The 21413-nt window shown below is 36.6% G+C and overlaps 1 protein-coding gene across 1 annotated transcript; it reads left to right on the top strand.

The window, feature by feature from the left end:
• The first annotated feature begins 919 nt into the window (after positions 1 to 919).
• Positions 920 to 6303, top strand: LOC130732815 (disease resistance protein RPV1-like). Its single transcript, XM_057584800.1, has 4 exons — positions 920 to 988; positions 1805 to 2121; positions 4595 to 5107; positions 5837 to 6303. Exons 1-4 carry the CDS (start codon positions 920 to 922, stop codon positions 5901 to 5903), a joined length of 966 nt encoding a protein of 321 aa, XP_057440783.1. The 3' UTR covers positions 5904 to 6303.
• The last annotated feature ends 15110 nt before the right edge of the window (positions 6304 to 21413 follow it).

Genomic DNA, 21413 nt, shown 5'->3' on the forward strand with positions numbered 1-21413 from the left:
GTTTAAAATTTCAAGGCCCTTGTTGAGAAATAAAGTGGGAAACATATAAAAGTACTTAGAAGTGGCCGTGACAAAGAGTTTGAAAAATCATATGAGGACGAAGGCATAGAGGGACAGATCACAATCACATATTATCCACAACAAAGTGATGCTTGGAAGAGGAAAAAAATTGCACATTTATGAAAATGACCAAATCGATGCTCAAGGAAAAAGGAATGCTTAACACCTTATAGGCAGAAGTAGTTTACACTATTGTTTGCATACTCAACAGATGTCCAACCAAGGCAATACAAGGTAAGACTCTAATAGAAGTTTGGGAAGAAGTCGTCAGAAAAGCACCTTAGAGTCTTTGGATCTATATGCTACATTCATTGGGCGAACTAGCGATGGGACTATGGTAGTTAATCTAATATCATACCACTAATCCATGTTTTGTTTTCCCACAAGCTCTCATAGATCATGGGGTGTTAGTGTCTTATCTATCCTAGTCATTCGGGAAGATTCTTTCACACCTATTTTTCTTATATTGACTGGTTCAATAGTGGAAAACCATCTTTCCTATTATTAAGGAACTAAACCACTTGTTTTGTGCCCACGTGAGAATATCCCAAAACCTTTGAAATATCTTTCCTTTTCTTAACCTTATGTTTCCACCCAAAAATCTCGTCAAGGTGAATGATTACTCACGCTGGGCTCTCCTTGCTTTACTATGCCAACGTCTAATCTCATATCTTCGACTATATTTCTAACGGCTAGTCCTTAAGCTGCAACGTAACTAACTTGTCTTTTCAGCTTTCAAAATATCTGTTACATATTTTTGGTGCCCATAACTACAAGCATTTCGAAAGTCAAATGAAAAATAAGAAATATAAGTGATAAGAAGGTTGTTTCAGAGCAAAAGCGGCTTAGAGTAAAAAGAATGAAGCAGAAGATGAAGCTTAAAGCAGTGAATGCGAAAGAACAGGAGATCGAATTTATATTGTGGGATGTATGTTATGAGAAAAATGATTTTATATGATAATATGAGAATGAATTATGACTTAAATCTAATAATGAATGATTAAAATTAAAACATGAAATTATGAGATTTTTTTAAAAAGTTATGTGATTTTTTTAAGTGGTCATGTGACCACTAAATAATTTTAATATTAATCATCCATATGATTAGATCAAACAATCATAATTCATTCATACGTCCTTCAAGATTAAATATTATTTGTTTGACTAATCACTAAACTATCATTTGGGAGAAGCACTGAATTTTATCTTATACGAAGAATTTTTTCCAAGTACAGTAGAAACTCTTTAAATTAATAATATCAGGACCGGAGAAATTTATTAATTTAGAGAGTTATTAATTTATCAATAAATTAATAATTATTAATTGAAAGAGTTTTTAAGTAATTATACCGTACATACCAAACAAAAAGGCAAATTAGTCTATGCCTCTTAGAATTACGTTGCAGCGAACCTTGGGACCAAAAATAGACTTGAACTTTAAAGGAAAACAGACAACTATTGAATCATATTTCAAAAAGTGTAATATTTTTTTTTTCAGTTTCTATGAATTATTAATTTATGATTTTATTGAGACCGAAAATTATAAAGGGATCTCCCGAAAAATTACTATCTTATTATTTTATCGAGTTTTTCAATTTTTTACATTGATCAAAGTCGGGACCAAACAAATTATTATTTTAGAGAGTTTATTAATTTACGGAGTATTAATTTAAAGAGTTTATGCTGTAACTACACCAAGTTGAGTTTATTTACGGAGTATTAAGTCGGTATTGGTGGATTGAAGAGTGGTGACCACATCTCATCAACACTTTTTAATGCATTGGAGGAGTCCAGGATTTCGGTAGTTGTTTTCTCGGAGGAATTTGCACTCTCAACTTGGTGTCTGGAAGAACTTGACAAAATTCTCGAGTGTAGAAAGATGAAAAATCAGATAGTTTTACCAATCTTCTACAACGTGGACCCGTCCGATGTAAGGAAAGAGAAACGTGCGTTTGGCGATGCCATGGCTCGTCATGAAAAAAGATTCCCAAGGGAAAAGGTCCAGAAATGGAGGTCAGCTTTGCACGAAGTCGCAAACATATCGGGATGGTCTTTCGATAGGTACGTGACTTCCTATTCTTTCAGAAAGTGACATTTAGCCCGTTTGGATGGGGACTAAAAATCACTTATTAGAGCTTATTTAATGCTTGTTCTAACTTATAAGTAGCAATAAGTTCTTTTTAGTCCTTATCTAAACAGCTTGTTGACTTGTCGCATGAGCTGTTTGAGCTTGTCTTGTCTAGTAATTTTATGTCATAATCTATCCGTAGATTGATTTATCCAAGCTTAGTTTAACTTTATCATAATTCATGAGGCGGCTAGGAAGAAGAAGCCAACTTTCTTGATTACGAGAAAGCTTACGATTCGGTAAACTGGAACTTTTTAGCCTATATGTTAAAGCGTATGACCTTTGGGGATAGGTGGAGAAAATGGATTAGGGGATGCCTTGAATCTTCCTCCATCTCAGTTTTAGTCAATGGCAGCCCAACTCAAGAATTCAGAATGGAAAAGGGAGGAAGATTGTGTGGTTGGATTGGGCTAAGGTGTGTCGGCCTATAGGGGAAGGAGGGCTGGGTATAAAGAATTTAAAGTCTTTTAATCGAGCCCTTCTAGGGAAGTGGAGATGGAGGATGTTGCAGGAAAGAAACAGTTTATGGTGCCAAATCCTGGTTGCGAATTATAATGGTACTCTTCATCGAATGGATTCCACTTGGTGGAAGGATTTGAATTCTGTCTGCTTTGGGGAGGAGTGTGGTCGTTGGTTTAATGAGGCGATATGTAGAAGGGTTGGGGAGGGTAGGGATGTAGCTTTCTGGAAGGAGAATTGGACGGGGGCAGGGAGCTTTATCAGCATCTTTCCGAGGCTTTATTTGCTGTCAAGCCAGAAGGAAGCGTCCATTTTTTATATGGGAAGGTGGGTTCGTGAATGGGTCTTTATGTGGCAGAGGGATTTGCTGGATATGGAAATGCAGTGGGTTGATGAGTTGAAGAGGCAAATTGGGAGCTTTTCCCCAAAATCGAGCCAACAAGATACATGGGTCTGGGTTAAAGAGGGGTCGGGGGTGTTCAGTGTGAAGTCTGCATATGCATTAATTCAAGAAGGGACCGATGCAGAAGATAGTTGGTTCTTTAATAGACTTTGGAAAGCAAAAGCCCATTCTGGTTTGATCGTCCTCGCTTGGAGGGTCTTGATTGATGATAGAGTGCAGACTAGATATGATCTTAACAAGAGGAATGCCTTGCCAAGAAACGCTGCAATAACCTGTGTTTTCTGTTCTTCAGGTGTGGAAAATAGCTTCCATCTTTTTTTTAATTGCCAAGTTTCGTGGAGGATTTGGTCCAAGCTGTTTGGTTGGTTGGGGGTTCAGACTGCAATGCCTTCGTGTGCTATAACTCACTTCAGTCAGTTTTGTGGTATCTTGCTGCGAGGAAATAAGGCTATGCAGGTTCTTATTCTGATTTGGATTGCTACTGTTCATTCGATTTGGCAGTGTATGAATGGAGTAATTTTTAGAGGGGAGTCATTGGAAATTGGCAGCTTAGTAGACCTGGTGCAATATAAGGTTTGGTTGTGGTTGACCTCGCATGATAGGAATTTCTCTGCTTCCATTTTTGAGTGGATATCGAATCCTATAATCTGTATTCAATCGCTGCACTAATTGACAGTAGGCGGTGGAGGATGCTCTTCATTGCTGTTGAGTTTTTACATGTTAGTGTGTGTTATGCAGTTGGAATTCCTTCTGTGGAGCCTTTGCCAGCATCAAAAAGTTGCTCTAGCTGGAATTGTCTAATGCTGTTATTTGGAACTTGTTTTATATTACTAAAGGGACGGGTATCATCTATTTTGATTTCAACTTGTGAGGATGATTTCTGGGAAGTTCTCCTTTACTGTTATTGGGTGGAGTCTTTAATATGATGCGTGGGTTTGCTTGGTTTTATATTGCCGAAGGAGGGGTGTACCCATTTGCTGCATCTTGATATCCTTTCATATCAAGGCTGTAGCTTGCTTTTAAGCATTTGCTGAGTGGAACTCGATGGGTACTTATTTATTGGAGTTCAATTGTAGGAGTATGTTATTGTCAGTTTTGAATATAGCTGGGGCACTTGTCTGTTGATTCTGTCCTGGTACTTTTGATAGGGGAAATGGAGCCTTGGCTTTTGGATTTAAGCTAATTAATTTGGTTTCTAGGTCTCCTTGGAGGTCTTCTAAAGTCTCTTGAGAATTTTTGTACTCTTTTTCTTTCACTAGGTTTTCCCAATGGGGTTTTTCCTAGTAAGGTTTTATTGAGGCAATTTTCTAAAGTCTTTCCTTCAAGGAGGTGTTAATTTTCTGTTGCTCATAGTCTTTTTTCATGCTCTTTCTATTTGTATTGGGTTGAAGTACCACTTATACTTCATTTCAATATATATACATGGCTTATAAAAAAAATCATAATATTGAAAGAGTAATTCTGATTCTGGTTGATAGATAGTGAGAAAACAAGAAAATTAAAACTCTGGAGAGTGAATTAAAAGAACTTATACTTTTTTGCAGCTGCAAATATGAGTATGAGCTTATCCAAAAGGTCGTGGAAGATGTCACATATCGCTTGCCCCGCTACAATGTTTACCTTAGTTTCAGGGAGAAAGATACTGGCTACTCTTTTACAGGTTTTCTCTATGACACTTTGCATCGACAGGGATTCAGAACCATCATGAAAGATAAAGGATTTGAGAGTGCTGATGAAGACCGAATTTCAGAATCTCTTGTTACAGCAATTGAAAATTCAAGGCTTTCGATTGTTGTTTTGTCTGAAAATTATGCATATTCTTCTTCATGTCTAGATGAACTTGCTATGATTCTTGACCGTGTGAAGGACCAAAACCATATGGTTTGGCCTATTTTCTATAAGTTGGAGCCATCAGAGGTAAGACATCAAAGAAATAGTTATGACAAAGCCATGACTGAACATGAAAATAAATTTGGAAAAGACTCTGAGAAGGTACAAAAATGGAGGTCAGCCTTGTTTGAAGTCGCCAACTTAAAAGGATGGCATCTAAAATCCAGGTATGCAATTATGCATGCACTGTAATTTCAATTGCTTATTGCAAAAAAAAATTCATATTTCAGGTGCTCCTCTAATTAAAATGATGATATCTGACAATATGTTTAATTAGTTTTTAATTGAAAATCACATACAGTGTTGGAATATTTCAAAAACCCACGTAAACAAACTTCAAATGTGAAAGCAACCCAAGTCATTCATTAACTTTCGGCTGGGTTCAACTGAAACATGCAAGTTAGTTATCCATTTTCTTAAAACAAAATCAAATTTAAATTAGAAAAAAGTTCCCACTAACACTACTTTTATAAAGAGAGTACGAATATTTCCAATTTTTGCTAAGTTGTATGTACAAGGTCTATTTTACTAGTGCTAGTTGTTAACAATATGGTTATGAATTGCATTTTTACCATCATATGATATTTTTCATCACTATATATACATAATAATGTATACATTGTTCTTAATAGGATGTTCATTCTTGTATACTGTTCAAAAGGATGTCCATTCTTGCTAAGTGTTTGTGAATTGTTGAATAGAATGTCCATTCTTGTATATTGTTTCAAATGTGACTTTATTTGTAACTAGTTATGTTTGTGATGGTCTACTTTTGTGAATTACTATCATTCAAGCATAATTTTTATAATTAAATTTGGTGAAATAAAAATCTTGAATTAGAAAGAAAATGGAAATTGTGTATACAAATGAATAAAAGGCGCCTTGTCCTTTTGTAGGTACGAATATGAGGCTATTGAAAAAATTGTGAATGCAGCCATAAAGTTTTGCTCAAGTGCCAACTAGAATCATGAAGAATATTTGGGGAGCTTCTCTTACCCTAAATTGTCGTCGAACTCGAAGCCAGAACTAATTAATTTCATAGGTGGTCACTGTCTCAAAAATTCAAAGTGATTGTACTGAAAATTTGTTTTGTAATTGTAAGTGTGTGGTGTGCTTGAATTAAACACAATTTCTAGATAAGGTGTAGCAATAAGTCCTGAGGGAGCGAGCAAGAGTGAGGAGAACTTGGACAGAGATTGCAGAGGAGACAAAGAGAGGTTGAGCAGTGAAGATCTTTCTCTTGCTTCTGTAAAATGATGTTAGCTACTAGGATCGGTTTGCTTGATTATTGTTATATGAGGAGTTAAATTCCCTCTCTTCAGATTGCTATATATGATAAGATGTGAATCTGATTTATTATTTAGTTAGTTTTAATTCAATTCTTATATATAAGAGTAAATTACACTCCACTACTTTGAGGTTTCTCTATATGACACTAAACTCCAAAACTTATTCAAATATTACACTCCACCTCACCCACTATTTATTACCTGCGAAATTTGTTACCAATTTATTTCACCAATATTTTCCTGCGAATTTGTTTTCAAGTTTGAGTAAAATTCTTGTAAAATCATATTTGTAGGTAATTCCACAGATAATTAGTTAAATTTTCTCCAATTTTTCATTTTATTTTTGTAATCCTTCCTTTTTCTCTCTTTTAAAATGATCTTTTAAAAAAAATTCAAGTGTTTTAAGAATTGAAGTTTAGTTTGCTTTAGATTAGTTTTGTGAGGACTAAAAATTATAAATTGCTATGATTCCGAATCGATTTTATATGTGTTATTCTCAAAACGTTTCTACTTTGTTTCAATGAATTTGAATGACTAATTTTAATTTAAAGGTGGGAGGATTCGTTCAAGTTGCCAACTTGAAAATCTAAGCAATCAATAATTCGGTCACCTTGAAAATGAGTTACAACTACTATACCATTAAAATGAGAAGTTAAGTAAATATCATGCATTCGTTGATTGAAAAACGTAATTATCTAACTTATTTATCACAGGTGGCTTCACATAAAGTTTTTTTAAGGATCAAGTTAAAAGAATATAAGAAGAAGGAAAGACTAAAAAAAATAGAAGGAAAAAATGGAATTGCACTAATTATTTGTGGAATTACTTGCGGGTATAGTTTTACAAAAAATGTACTCAAATTTGAAGAAAAATTCGCGGGAAAATGTTGATAAAATGAATTGGTAAATAAATCTGCAAGTAATTAATAGTGGGTGGAGTGGAGTGTAATATTTAAGTAAGTTTAGAGTTTAGTGTCATATAAGAAAACCTCAAGGTAGTGGTGGAGTATAATTTACTCTATATATAATCATGTTTCCCTTTTGCATGCTTGTATATGGCGAAATTAATCATATAATTAGTAGTCAATCAACTCCTAGCGGGAGAGGTTAATTTATGGAATGAATTAAGGAAAATTATATTGTACAGAAAATTCATTTTGGAGTACCTATGATAGATAGTGAAAGATCTCTTCTTCTTCCATTTAAGGAGGTGGAAGAAGAGAGAAGAGAAATGATTTTAAGCGTTTACGTATGAATAATTGTTGAATTTATAGATTTTTTTAATTAAAATGAGATTAGAGATTTCTAATTTTTTATTTAGAATTTTAGATTAGGGAACTTTTTATAATTTTAATTTTCTAATTAAGAAATTCATATTAGTTCCACACTGTTAAAAAAGATTGATTTGGTATTTGGTATGACGTTTCTGTTTGTCCGTAGGTTTATTAGAGGTCTTTGAGAGGTTATGACGGTAGTGGCTGAGTTTTTTTGCTGGTTACCAACTTACCATGTTGAAAGGGGATGTTTCTCAACTTCTTTTATATTTATATAGTATTTCTCTTTTGAAAAAAAAATTGATTTTAATCCCTAATTAAAACATGTGGCATGTTATATTAGTACCACCGTACACCTAACAAGGTCATTGCGGTCCATTTTTCTAGTGAGATCAAAATTGTGGTATTTCTCAAACATTATAAATTATATTCCAATTTACTCTAGTGAGGAATGATATTCAAACTCCATCTATCATCTATTATAGAAAACCACAACTTTGTTAAATCTTGATATGATATCACTTAGAGAGAAGGAAAAAAAATATTCGTGTGGGTGGATTATTTGTAAGATTGTCTAAAAAGTAAAATAAATTAATTTTTATACACTGACGGTGCAAATAAGTTTTGCATAATTATACAATCCCTCAATTTTACTAACTCATAATTAATTTTGAATTTGATGATATTTAAAATAGGAAATTGTAGAGTGTGAATTACTACTTTAAGATATCAAAGTTGCTTAAGATATATAGTATAAATTACTACTTTCTTGTATAAAGAAAGGTGTTTAAAAATTAGAAATAAAATGCTTGAAAAATTTAGCATCATGTTCTGATGCTCCAAATATGCTATCCAACCGAAATGAAATGAAGGTGATCTGACAATGACAACAAATGTAAAAAGTTAAAAATATATAGATAAAAAATGTTGAGAAATAACGCATTTCAACATGGATACAGTACCTACAAAGATAAGCTCTATCCACCCGAAATGAAAGCGATCTGACAATGACAACAAATGCAACTTTTTTTTTTAAGTTAAAAATATATAGATAAAAAATGTTGAGAAATAACCCCTCTCAACATTGATACAGTACCTACAATGATAAGCTCATATAGCAAAAAACTCACGCACAAGAGCGTACTAAAAACCATTAAAACCCCATTGGACTGCTACTCTAGAAAAGATCTCCAAAATAGTCAAAAAACGGAGACAAATACAATCGAAGGAAAACAAACCACTTGACACCTGCAATAGAGACCAATCGAAAAGAGCGGACCAAAAACCTCAGCACATAAAACCAAACAACGCGCTATAGAGCTAAAACATATAAATCAAGATAAGAAACAAACACATAAGACAAGAATGCTTGCATAGGCTCCAAAAACAGGCTCTAGATCTGTAGAAATGACACAAAAGACGATCGCCCATCCAAAACCGAGCAGAAAACACGACGCTGAAGTCGGAAGGCGTTCGTAGCCACAACGAATGGTCTACACAGAACAAGGACTGGCGGCCAATAACCACACAGGAGCCAACCAGCTGTACCACACCCCACCAGCTTCCACCGACACGAGCCCAACCACAACCTGCGTACCTCAAAGCCGCCGCCGCCAGACACCTCAGAGCCAAAGCCCCAAAAATTCACAACCCACCTAACACCAAGAAAATAATGCACCATGCAAGAGCAGCAGTAGAATCAGCCGTGACGAAAATGAACGACAAAGTGTATCTTCCACGTTGCCCTGCAGGATGGACATGCTTTGTGGTAACGATGTCATTTGCCCACCAAACCCCTGTTATGTTTCCCAGCCAGAAGACTTGCACAACCAATTGATCCTTGGATCAATTATCATAATAGATCCATGCACCAACATGATCTCATAATAATTGAGGGTTGAAATCTCATTCACCCAGAAGGAACTGAGACCACCCAAATTTCGTCCAGCTCATTCCCTTGCCACTGTCCTTGCTACGCTGGAATGCTGGTGAGTAACTCCTTGGTTTGTTGGCTTCCCATCAACAATACCTTAGGGAAACTGACCTCTTCCTTCACCCCTTCGAACACGGGCCCTGGAGACACACGAAGGCTGCTGACGGTATGTTGGTAAATCCGCAAGTGTACGAATCCACCCGGTTTTAAATATCGAACCACAGGGATTGTGAGTGACTAAATTCAGTTTAAGCTTTGAGTTTGAAGGTTGGTATTATTGAATAAGAGATATGTTGAAGTAGTAATAAGGAAAAGGAAAAATAAAAAGACAATTCAGAAAATAACATGCTTTGGGTTCTTGTTCAACTAGTCAATTTAAGCACATCATTCTATGCACATGTTCTCATGGATCTCTCCTTGATGATATAGCATAGTTACTCACTTATTGATTCCTCACATAAGCAATTCTCTCATACTAAAAGCTAAGCTCAATTCCTTGTGTACTTAGTCATTTATATGAGGTTTTAGATCATGAAATTTCAGGCCATCAAACCCCAACCCTTCCTCTATTCCTAGTAGCAAGTATAGAAGGGGTAATCCCAAATCGGTTCCCTAATCTATAACAAACTTCCGTTCTGATTATAGAAAAGCATAAAGCAAGCATGCATACAAGATTAGATTGAAATTCAGAATATGGGATTCAAGAAAAGAAGAAGAACATGTGGGAAAGAACTTAAGATTATAACTCAAATATGAAAAGTCTTACAAAGAAAACCAAAGCAATAGAAGAGAGATTAGCCAAGCATGGCATGGCTAAGAACCTGAATTACAAGTTTGGAAGCCCTCTCTCACTCTCCTAGATGATCCTCTACCTCTGAATTTTACAAAGTATCAAAAGATTACAAAAGAAAATGACTAAAATCTTATTTATAGGCAAAAATCACGAGTTTGGGCTGTTCCGGGCGCTCAGGCGCCAATTCAGAGCGCCTGTGCGCCAATTCCATGCTGAAAAAGTGCCTCTGGAAGGTAATTGGCGCCTAGGCGCCAATTCCAATTTCTGGAACAGGGCAATTGGCGCCTAGGCGCCAATGGAGCATGCCTAGGCGCTCATACTCGCTGGAAAGTCTTTTTATCTTCATTTTAACTCCTCTTTACTCCTCTTTAAGCCTCCATTCAATTCTCCAAGCCTCTAGACCTTCCCTCTTCAGCTGATTCAACCTGAAACCTTGATGAACAAGCTTGGAAAATATCTTGAAACTTAAAGGTCAGTTTTGCACAAAGGCTCCAAAACAAGTGGAAATTGCCTAAGACTCCTAAACTCTAATAAAATGCAACTAAAGCCCTTATAAAACTACAAAATTACTAAACTAATGCAAATTCACAAATAAAAGTAAAAATGCATGAGAATGCATGAAACACTACAAGAGACACAAGAAAAAGACTCAAAACCTACAAGGAAAAACCGTAAAAACATCATATAAACCCGGGTCATCACACCACTATACTCAACGACAGCTCGCCCTCGAGCGTCACTAAGATTAGCTTGCCCTCAAGCACAAAGAATTACTCCCAACACACATGCCAAAAGAGGGATATATTTTTAGAAAACCGGGGGATCAAGTAAATGCAGTTAGTTCCAAGAGAAAAATTCAACAATCAACTTCATGCTACTCTTAGATAAAGAAGAATTAGAGTCCACTATGAGAAGCATTTTGAACTAACATCCTAGCATGAGACAATTGTTTAGTGCACTGAGCACACAAGCAAGTTCATAGGTTATGAGAATCATTTACTCAAGAGCAACTAAAGTTGACAATGCATTATTCAATGAGACATCAAAAGGATTGTAATGTTGGCTAGGTAAAGCACAAGGTAGGTGGTCCCTAAGGAAGACTAAGGCTGCACAAAATTTGAGTGTGGTCCTTCATGAAAGCCGAAGCTTAAAGCAATTGATACTTAGCACACAAGTCTCTCAACCCCCTTTTGTTTCAGATTTTTTTCTTTTTTTTTTGGAACTCCACCCATTCCATGGAGTTCATTTTTTTTCTTTTGACTTTTTTGGGAACTCCATCTGGCCATGGAGTTCATATTTTGAATTTTTTTTCAATTTTTTTCTTTGGGGCAAGAGACAGTTGCATTTTTCATAAACAAGCTCCATTAAGATTTAAGAACCACAACTCCACATTGTATCCAACCCATCATCCAGCCCAAATAACATTGGTAACAAAGAATTCTTCATATGGTTCAAAAGGGTCAACTATGGACAAAGATGTTATAAAACAAATTTTGAAGTCCAAGAAACCTACCAATCTCAAAGATGCAAGTCTCATAGAGCTACTCTCAAGGGTGAGAGAAATGAAACACAAAACCAAGAAGTGCAAGTGAGTCAGGATCCTCCAGGGAAATTATATAGTGAAGGGTCAAAGATGGACCCTTGTGGACTCACTTCAACTCTATCATCAAGACAACACATAGAAGATCGAAGTCTCTCCCTCTCTTTTCCAAACATACAATCACTCCCCAAAAGAAAGCACAAAGTATCCACTTGAAAACATTTTCAAAACCAGCATCATGTGAGAGAGCAAAACTTGGGAACGTATCATTTGAGTATAAGAACGTAATGACCAAGGTTTAAAAGACTATATGCATGATAAAAAGGGATAAACAAAAACAAAAATCTACAAAAGAAAAATATGCAAAAATGCATGAACTAAAACTGAGAGTAAGAAAAGAACCTCCTTCCAAGTGATTGAGTGCTTCCAAGTGTTCTCCTTTGGTCTTTCAAATGCTGGAAAACAAGGTGCTCAAGTGCTAATTGCCACCGCTCGAGCGCCATTGTATCCTTATTATTTCCTGGAAAAAAAAAACAGAAGAAACAAAACGTAAAACAGAAAAAAGAAACATGGGTTGTCTCCCATTTAGCCCTAAGTTTGAGTCTTAGGTAGACTTTACCTCAAACTCGTAACTCAAACCAAAAATCACAAACAATCCTCAGCAACGGAGCCAAAAACTTGTTGGTAAATCCGCAAGTGTACGAATCCACCCGGTTTTAAATATCGAACCACAGGGATTGTGAGTGACTAAATTCAGTTTAAGCTTTGAGTTTGAAGGTTGGTATTATTGAATAAGAGATATGTTGAAGTAGTAATAAGGAAAAGGAAAAATAAAAAGACAATTCAGAAAATAACATGCTTTGGGTTCTTGTTCAACTAGTCAATTTAAGCACATCATTCTATGCACATGTTCTCATGGATCTCTCCTTGATGATATAGCCTAGTTACTCACTTATTGATTCCTCACATAAGCAATTCTCTCATACTAAAAGCTAAGCCCAATTCCTTGTGTACTTAGTCATTTATATGAGGTTTTAGATCATGAAATTTCAGGCCATCAAACCCCAACCCTTCCTCTATTCCTAGTAGCAAGTATAGAAGGGGTAATCCCAAATCGGTTCCCTAATCTATAACAAACTTCCGTTCTGATTATAGAAAAGCATAAAGCAAGCATGCATACAAGCTTAGATTGAAATTTAGAATATGGGATTCAAGAAAAGAAGAAGAACATGTGGGAAAGAACTTAAGATTATAACTCAAATATGAAAAGTCTTACAAAGAAAACCAAAGCAATAGAAGAGAGATTAGCCAAGCATGGCTCTCTAAGAACCTGAATTACAAGCTTGGAAGCCCTCTCTCACTCTCCTTGATGATCCTCTACTTCTGAATTTTACAAAGTATCAAAAGATTACAAAAGAAAATGACTAAAATCCTATTTATAGGCAAAAATCACGAGTTTGGGCTATTCCGGGCGCTCAGGCGCCAATTCAGAGCGTCTGAGCGCCAATTCCATGTTGAAAAAGTGCCTCTGGAAGGTAATTGGCGCCTAGTCGCCAATTCAGAGCGCCTGAGCGCCAATTCAGAGGGCCTAGGCGCCAATTCAGAGCGCCTAGGCGCCAATTCCAATTTCTGGAACAGGGCAATTGGCGCCTAGGCGCCAATGGAGCATGCCTAGGCGCTCAGACTCGCTGGAAAGTCTTTTTATCTTCATTTTAACTCCTCTTTACTCCTCTTTAAGCCTCCATTCAATTCTCCAAGCCTCTAGACCTTCCCTCTTCATCTGATTCAACCTGAAACCTTGATGAACAAGCTTGGAAAATATCTTGAAACTTAAAGGTCAGTTTTGCACAAATGCTCCAAAACAAGTGGAAATTGCCTAAGACTCCTAAACTCTAATAAAATGCAACTAAAGCCCTTATAAAACTACAAAATTACTAAACTAATGCAAATGCACAAATAAAAGTAAAAATGCATGAGAATGCATGAAACACTACATGAGACACAAGAAAAAGACTCAAAACCTACAAGGAAAAACCATAAAAACATCATATATACCCGGGTCATCACACCACTATACTCAACGATAGCTCGCCCTCGAGCGTCACTAAGATTAGCTTGCCCTCAAGCACAAAGAATTACTCCCAACACACATGCCAAAAGAGGGATATGTTTTTAGAAAACCGGGGGATCAAGTAAATGCAGTTAGTTCCAAGAGAAAAATTCAACAATCAACTTCATGCTACTCTTAGATAAAGAAGAATTAGAGTCCACTATGAGAAGCATTTTGAACTAACATCCTAGCATGAGACAATTGTTTAGTGCACTGAGCACACAAGCAAGTTCATAGGTTATGAGAATCATTTACTCAAGAGCAACTAAAGTTGACAATGCATTATTCAATGAGACATCAAAAGGATTGTAATGTTGGCTAGGTAAAGCACAAGGTAGGTGGTCCCTAAGGAAGACTAAGGCTGCACAAAATTTGAGTGTGGTCCTTCATGAAAGCCGAAGCTTAAAGCAATTGATACTTAGCACACAAGTCTCTCAACCCCCTTTTGTTTCAGATTTTTTTCTTTTTTTTTTGGAACTCCACCCATTCCATGGAGTTCATTTTTTTTCTTTTGACTTTTTTGGGAACTCCATCTGGCCATGGAGTTCATATTTTGAATTTTTTTTCAATTTTTTTCTTTGGGGCAAGAGACAGTTGCATTTTTCATAAACAAGCTCCATTAAGATTTAAGAACCACAACTCCACATTGTATCCAACCCATCATCCAGCCCAAATAACATTGGTAACAAAGAATTCTTCATATGGTTCAAAAGGGTCAACTATGGACAAAGATGTTATAAAACAAATTTTGAAGTCCAAGAAACCTACCAATCTCAAAGATGCAAGTCTCATAGAGCTACTCTCAAGGGTGAGAGAAATGAAACACAAAACCAAGAAGTGCAAGTGAGTCAGGATCCTCCAGGGAAATTATATAGTGAAGGGTCAAAGATGGACCCTTGTGGACTCACTTCAACTCTATCATCAAGACAACACATAGAAGATCGAAGTCTCTCCCTCTCTTTTCCAAACATACAATCACTCCCCAAAAGAAAGCACAAAGTATCCACTTGAAAACATTTTCAAAACCAGCATCATGTGAGAGAGCAAAACTTGGGAACGTATCATTTGAGTATAAGAACGTAATGACCAAGGTTTAAAAGACTATATGCATGATAAAAAGGGATAAACAAAAACAAAAATCTACAAAAGAAAAATATGCAAAAATGCATGAACTAAAACTGAGAGTAAGAAAAGAACCTCCTTCCAAGTGATTGAGTGCTTCCAAGTGTTCTCCTTTGGTCTTTCAAATGCTGGAAAACAAGGTGCTCAAGTGCTAATTGCCACCGCTCGAGCGCCATTGTATCCTTATTATTTCCTGGAAAAAAAAAACAGAAGAAACAAAACGTAAAACAGAAAAAAGAAACATGGGTTGTCTCCCATTTAGCCCTAAGTTTGAGTCTTAGGTAGACTTTACCTCAAACTCGTAACTCAAACCAAAAATCACAAACAATCCTCAGCAACGGAGCCAAAAACTTGTTGGTAAATCCGCAAGTGTACGAATCCACCCGGTTTTAAATATCGAACCACAGGGATTGTGAGTGACTAAATTCAGTTTAAGCTTTGAGTTTGAAGGTTGGTATTATTGAATAAGAGATATGTTGAAGTAGTAATAAGGAAAAGGAAAAATAAAAAGACAATTCAGAAAATAACATGCTTTGGGTTCTTGTTCAACTAGTCAATTTAAGCACATCATTCTATGCACATGTTCTCATGGATCTCTCCTTGATGATATAGCCTAGTTACTCACTTATTGATTCCTCACATAAGCAATTCTCTCATACTAAAAGCTAAGCCCAATTCCTTGTGTACTTAGTCATTTATATGAGGTTTTAGATCATGAAATTTCAGGCCATCAAACCCCAACCCTTCCTCTATTCCTAGTAGCAAGTATAGAAGGGGTAATCCCAAATCGGTTCCCTAATCTATAACAAACTTCCGTTCTGATTATAGAAAAGCATAAAGCAAGCATGCATACAAGCTTAGATTGAAATTTAGAATATGGGATTCAAGAAAAGAAGAAGAACATGTGGGAAAGAACTTAAGATTATAACTCAAATATGAAAAGTCTTACAAAGAAAACCAAAGCAATAGAAGAGAGATTAGCCAAGCATGGCTCTCTAAGAACCTGAATTACAAGCTTGGAAGCCCTCTCTCACTCTCCTTGATGATCCTCTACTTCTGAATTTTACAAAGTATCAAAAGATTACAAAAGAAAATGACTAAAATCCTATTTATAGGCAAAAATCACGAGTTTGGGCTATTCCGGGCGCTCAGGCGCCAATTCAGAGCGTCTGAGCGCCAATTCCATGTTGAAAAAGTGCCTCTGGAAGGTAATTGGCGCCTAGTCGCCAATTCAGAGCGCCTGAGCGCCAATTCAGAGGGCCTAGGCGCCAATTCAGAGCGCCTAGGCGCCAATTCCAATTTCTGGAACAGGGCAATTGGCGCCTAGGCGCCAATGGAGCATGCCTAGGCGCTCAGACTCGCTGGAAAGTCTTTTTATCTTCATTTTAACTCCTCTTTACTCCTCTTTAAGCCTCCATTCAATTCTCCAAGCCTCTAGACCTTCCCTCTTCATCTGATTCAACCTGAAACCTTGATGAACAAGCTTGGAAAATATCTTGAAACTTAAAGGTCAGTTTTGCACAAATGCTCCAAAACAAGTGGAAATTGCCTAAGACTCCTAAACTCTAATAAAATGCAACTAAAGCCCTTATAAAACTACAAAATTACTAAACTAATGCAAATGCACAAATAAAAGTAAAAATGCATGAGAATGCATGAAACACTACATGAGACACAAGAAAAAGACTCAAAACCTACAAGGAAAAACCATAAAAACATCATATATACCCGGGTCATCACACCACTATACTCAACGATAGCTCGCCCTCGAGCGTCACTAAGATTAGCTTGCCCTCAAGCACAAAGAATTACTCCCAACACACATGCCAAAAGAGGGATATGTTTTTAGAAAACCGGGGGATCAAGTAAATGCAGTTAGTTCCAAGAGAAAAATTCAACAATCAACTTCATGCTACTCTTAGATAAAGAAGAATTAGAGTCCACTATGAGAAGCATTTTGAACTAACATCCTAGCATGAGACAATTGTTTAGTGCACTGAGCACACAAGCAAGTTCATAGGTTATGAGAATCATTTACTCAAGAGCAACTAAAGTTGACAATGCATTATTCAATGAGACATCAAAAGGATTGTAATGTTGGCTAGGTAAAGCACAAGGTAGGTGGTCCCTAAGGAAGACTAAGGCTGCACAAAATTTGAGTGTGGTCCTTCATGAAAGCCGAAGCTTAAAGCAATTGATACTTAGCACACAAGTCTCTCAACCCCCTTTTGTTTCAGATTTTTTTCTTTTTTTTTTGGAACTCCACCCATTCCATGGAGTTCATTTTTTTTCTTTTGACTTTTTTGGGAACTCCATCTGGCCATGGAGTTCATATTTTGAATTTTTTTTCAATTTTTTTCTTTGGGGCAAGAGACAGTTGCATTTTTCATAAACAAGCTCCATTAAGATTTAAGAACCACAACTCCACATTGTATCCAACCCATCATCCAGCCCAAATAACATTGGTAACAAAGAATTCTTCATATGGTTCAAAAGGGTCAACTATGGACAAAGATGTTATAAAACAAATTTTGAAGTCCAAGAAACCTACCAATCTCAAAGATGCAAGTCTCATAGAGCTACTCTCAAGGGTGAGAGAAATGAAACACAAAACCAAGAAGTGCAAGTGAGTCAGGATCCTCCAGGGAAATTATATAGTGAAGGGTCAAAGATGGACCCTTGTGGACTCACTTCAACTCTATCATCAAGACAACACATAGAAGATCGAAGTCTCTCCCTCTCTTTTCCAAACATACAATCACTCCCCAAAAGAAAGCACAAAGTATCCACTTGAAAACATTTTCAAAACCAGCATCATGTGAGAGAGCAAAACTTGGGAACGTATCATTTGAGTATAAGAACGTAATGACCAAGGTTTAAAAGACTATATGCATGATAAAAAGGGATAAACAAAAACAAAAATCTACAAAAGAAAAATATGCAAAAATGCATGAACTAAAACTGAGAGTAAGAAAAGAACCTCCTTCCAAGTGATTGAGTGCTTCCAAGTGTTCTCCTTTGGTCTTTCAAATGCTGGAAAACAAGGTGCTCAAGTGCTAATTGCCACCGCTCGAGCGCCATTGTATCCTTTTTATTTCCTGAAGAAAAAAAAAACAGAAGAAACAAAACGTAAAACAGAAAAAAGAAACATGGGTTGTCTCCCATTTAGCCCTAAGTTTGAGTCTTAGGTAGACTTTACCTCAAACTCGTAACTCAAACCAAAAATCACAAACAATCCTCGGCAACGGAGCCAAAAACTTGTTGGTAAATCCGCAAGTGTACGAATCCACCCGGTTTTAAATTTTGAACCACAGGGATTGTGAGTGACTAAATTCAGTTTAAGCTTTGAGTTTGAAGGTTGGTATTATTGAATAAGAGATATGTTGAAGTAGTAATAAGGAAAAGGAAAAATAAAAAGACAATTCAGAAAATAACATGTTTTGGGTTCTTGTTCAACTAGTCAATTTAAGCACATCATTCTATGCACATGTTCTCATGGATCTCTCCTTGATGATATAGCCTAGTTACTCACTTATTGATTCCTCACATAAGCAATTCTCTCATACTAAAAGCTAAGCCCAATTCCTTGTGTACTTAGTCATTTATATGAGGTTTTAGATCATGAAATTTCAGGCCATCAAACCCCAACCCTTCCTCTATTCCTAGTAGCAAGTATAGAAGGGGTAATCCCAAATCGGTTCCCTAATCTATAACAAACTTCCGTTCTGATTATAGAAAAGCATAAAGCAAGCATGCATACAAGCTTAGATAGAAATTTAGAATATGAGATTCAAGAAAAGAAGAAGAACATGTGGGAAAGAACTTAAGATTATAACTCAAATATGAAAAGTCTTACAAAGAAAACCAAAGCAATAGAAGAGAGATTAGCCAAGCATGGCTCTCTAAGAACCTGAATTACAAGCTTTGAAGCCCTCTCTCACTCTCCTAGATGATCCTCTACCTCTGAATTTTACAAAGTATCAAAAGATTACAAAAGAAAATGACTAAAATCCTATTTATAGGCAAAAATCACGAGTTTGGGCTGTTCCGGGCGCTCAGGCGCCAATTCAGAGCGCCAATTCCATGCTGAAAAAGTGCCTCTGGAAGATAATTGGCGCCTAGGCGCCAATTCAGAGCGCCTGAGCGCCAACTCAGAGGGCCTAGGCGCCAATTCAGAGCGCCTAGGCGCCAATTCCAATTTCTGGAACAGGGCAATTGGCGCCTAGGCGCCAATGGAGCATGCCTAGGCGCTCAGACTCGCTGGAAAGTCTTTTTATCTTCATTTTAACTCCTCTTTACTCCTCTTTAAGCCTCCATTCAATTCTCCAAGCCTCTAGACCTTCCCTCTTCAGCTGATTCAACCTGAAACCTTGATGAACAAGCTTGGAAAATATCTTGAAACTTAAAGGTCAGTTTTGCACAAAGGCTCCAAAACAAGTGGAAATTTCCTAAGACTCCTAAACTCTAATAAAATGCAACTAAAGCCCTTATAAAACTACAAAATTACTAAACTAATGCAAATGCACAAATAAAAGTAAAAATGCATGAGAATGCATGAAACACTACATGAGACACAAGAAAAAGACTCAAAACCTACAAGGAAAAACCATAAAAACATCATATAAACCCGGGTCATCACACCACTATACTCAACGACAGCTCACCCTCGAGCGTCACTAAGATTAGCTTGCCCTCAAGCACAAAGAATTACTCCCAACACACATGCCAAAAGAGGGATATGTTTTTAGAAAACCGGGGGATCAAGTAAATGCAGTTAGTTCCAAGAGAAAAATTCAACAATCAACTTCATGCTACTCTTAGATAAAGAAGAATTAGAGTCCACTATGAGAAGCATTTTGAACTAATATCCTAGCATGAGACAATTGTTTAGTGCACTGAGCACACAAGCAAGTTCATAGGTTATGAGAATCATTCACTCAAGAGCAACTAAAGTTGACAATGCATTATTCAATGAGACATCAAAAGGGTTGTAATGTTGGCTAGGTAAAGCACAAGGTAGGTGGTCCCTAAGGAAGACTAAGGCTGCACAAAATTTGAGTGTGGTCCTTCATGAAAGCCGAAGCTTAAAGCAATTGATACTTAGCACACAAGTCTCTCAAACCCCTTTTGTTTCAGATTTTTTTCTTTTTTTTTTGGAACTCCACCCATTCCATGGAGTTCATTTTTTTTCTTTTGACTTTTTTGGGAACTCCATCTGGCCATGGAGTTCATCTTTTGAATTTTTTTTCAATTTTTTTCTTTGGGGCAAGAGACAGTTGCATTTTTCATAAACAAGCTCCATTAAGATTTAAGAACCACAACTCCACATTGTATCCAACCCATCATCCAGCCCAAATAACATTGGTAACAAAGAATTCTTCATAAGGTTCAAAAGGGTCAACTAGGGACAAAGATGTTATAAAACAAATTTTGAAGTCCAAGAAACCTACCAATCTCAAAGATGCAAGTCTCATAGAGCTACTCTCAAGGGTGGGAGAAATGAAACACAAAACCAAGAAGTGCAAGTGAGTCAGGATCCTCCAGGGAAATTATATAGTGAAGGGTCAAAGATGGACCCTTGTGGACTCACTTCAACTCTATCATCAAGACAACACATAGAAGATCGAAGTCTCTCCCTCTCTTTTCCAAACATACAATCATTCCCCAAAAGAAAGCACAAAGTATCCACTTGAAAACATTTTCAAAACCAGCATCATGTGAGAGAGCAAAACTTGGGAACATATCATTTGAGTATAAGAACGTAATGACCAAGGTTTAAAACACTATATGCATGATAAAAAGGGATAAACAAAAACAAAAATCTACAAAAGAAAAATATGCAAAAATGCATGAACTAAAACTGAGAGTAAGAAAAGAACCTCCTTCCAAGTGATTGAGTGCTTCCAAGTGTTCTCCTTTGGTCTTTCAAATGCTGGAAAACAAGGTGCTCAAGTGCTAATTGCCACCGCTCGAGCGCCATTGTATCCTTTTTATTTCCTGAAAAAAAAAAAACAGAAGAAACAAAACGTAAAACAGAAAAAAGAAACATGGGTTGTCTCCCATTTAGCCCTAAGTTTGAGTCTTAGGTAGACTTTACCTCAAACTCGTAACTCAAACCAAAAATCACAAACAATCCTCGGCAACGGCGCCAAAAACTTGTTGGTAAATCCGCAAGTGTACGAATCCACCCGGTTTTAAATATCGAACCACAGGGATTGTGAGTGACTAAATTCAGTTTAAGCTTTGAGTTTGAAGGTTGGTATTATTGAATAAGAGATATGTTGAAGTAGTAATAAGGAAAAGGAAAAATAAAAAGACAATTCAGAAAATAACATGCTTTGGGTTCTTGTTCAACTAGTCAATTTAAGCACATCATTCTATGCACATGTTCTCATGGATCTCTCCTTGATGAT

The sequence above is a fragment of the Lotus japonicus genome, chromosome 1 (assembly GCF_012489685.1).
Source record: "Lotus japonicus ecotype B-129 chromosome 1, LjGifu_v1.2".
Classification (NCBI taxonomy): domain Eukaryota; kingdom Viridiplantae; phylum Streptophyta; class Magnoliopsida; order Fabales; family Fabaceae; genus Lotus; species Lotus japonicus.

Excerpts from the sequence above, each read along its gene's own strand:
- LOC130732815 (XM_057584800.1), top strand. The coding sequence starts at position 920 with ATGAAGCAGAAGATGAAGCTTAAAGCAGTGAATGCGAAAGAACAGGAG. Across the intron at positions 989-1,804 it reads TCGAATTTATATTGTGGGAT|AGTGGTGACCACATCTCATC; the intron begins GTATGTTATGAG and ends GGTGGATTGAAG. Across the intron at positions 2,122-4,594 it reads TCGGGATGGTCTTTCGATAG|CTGCAAATATGAGTATGAGC; the intron begins GTACGTGACTTC and ends ACTTTTTTGCAG.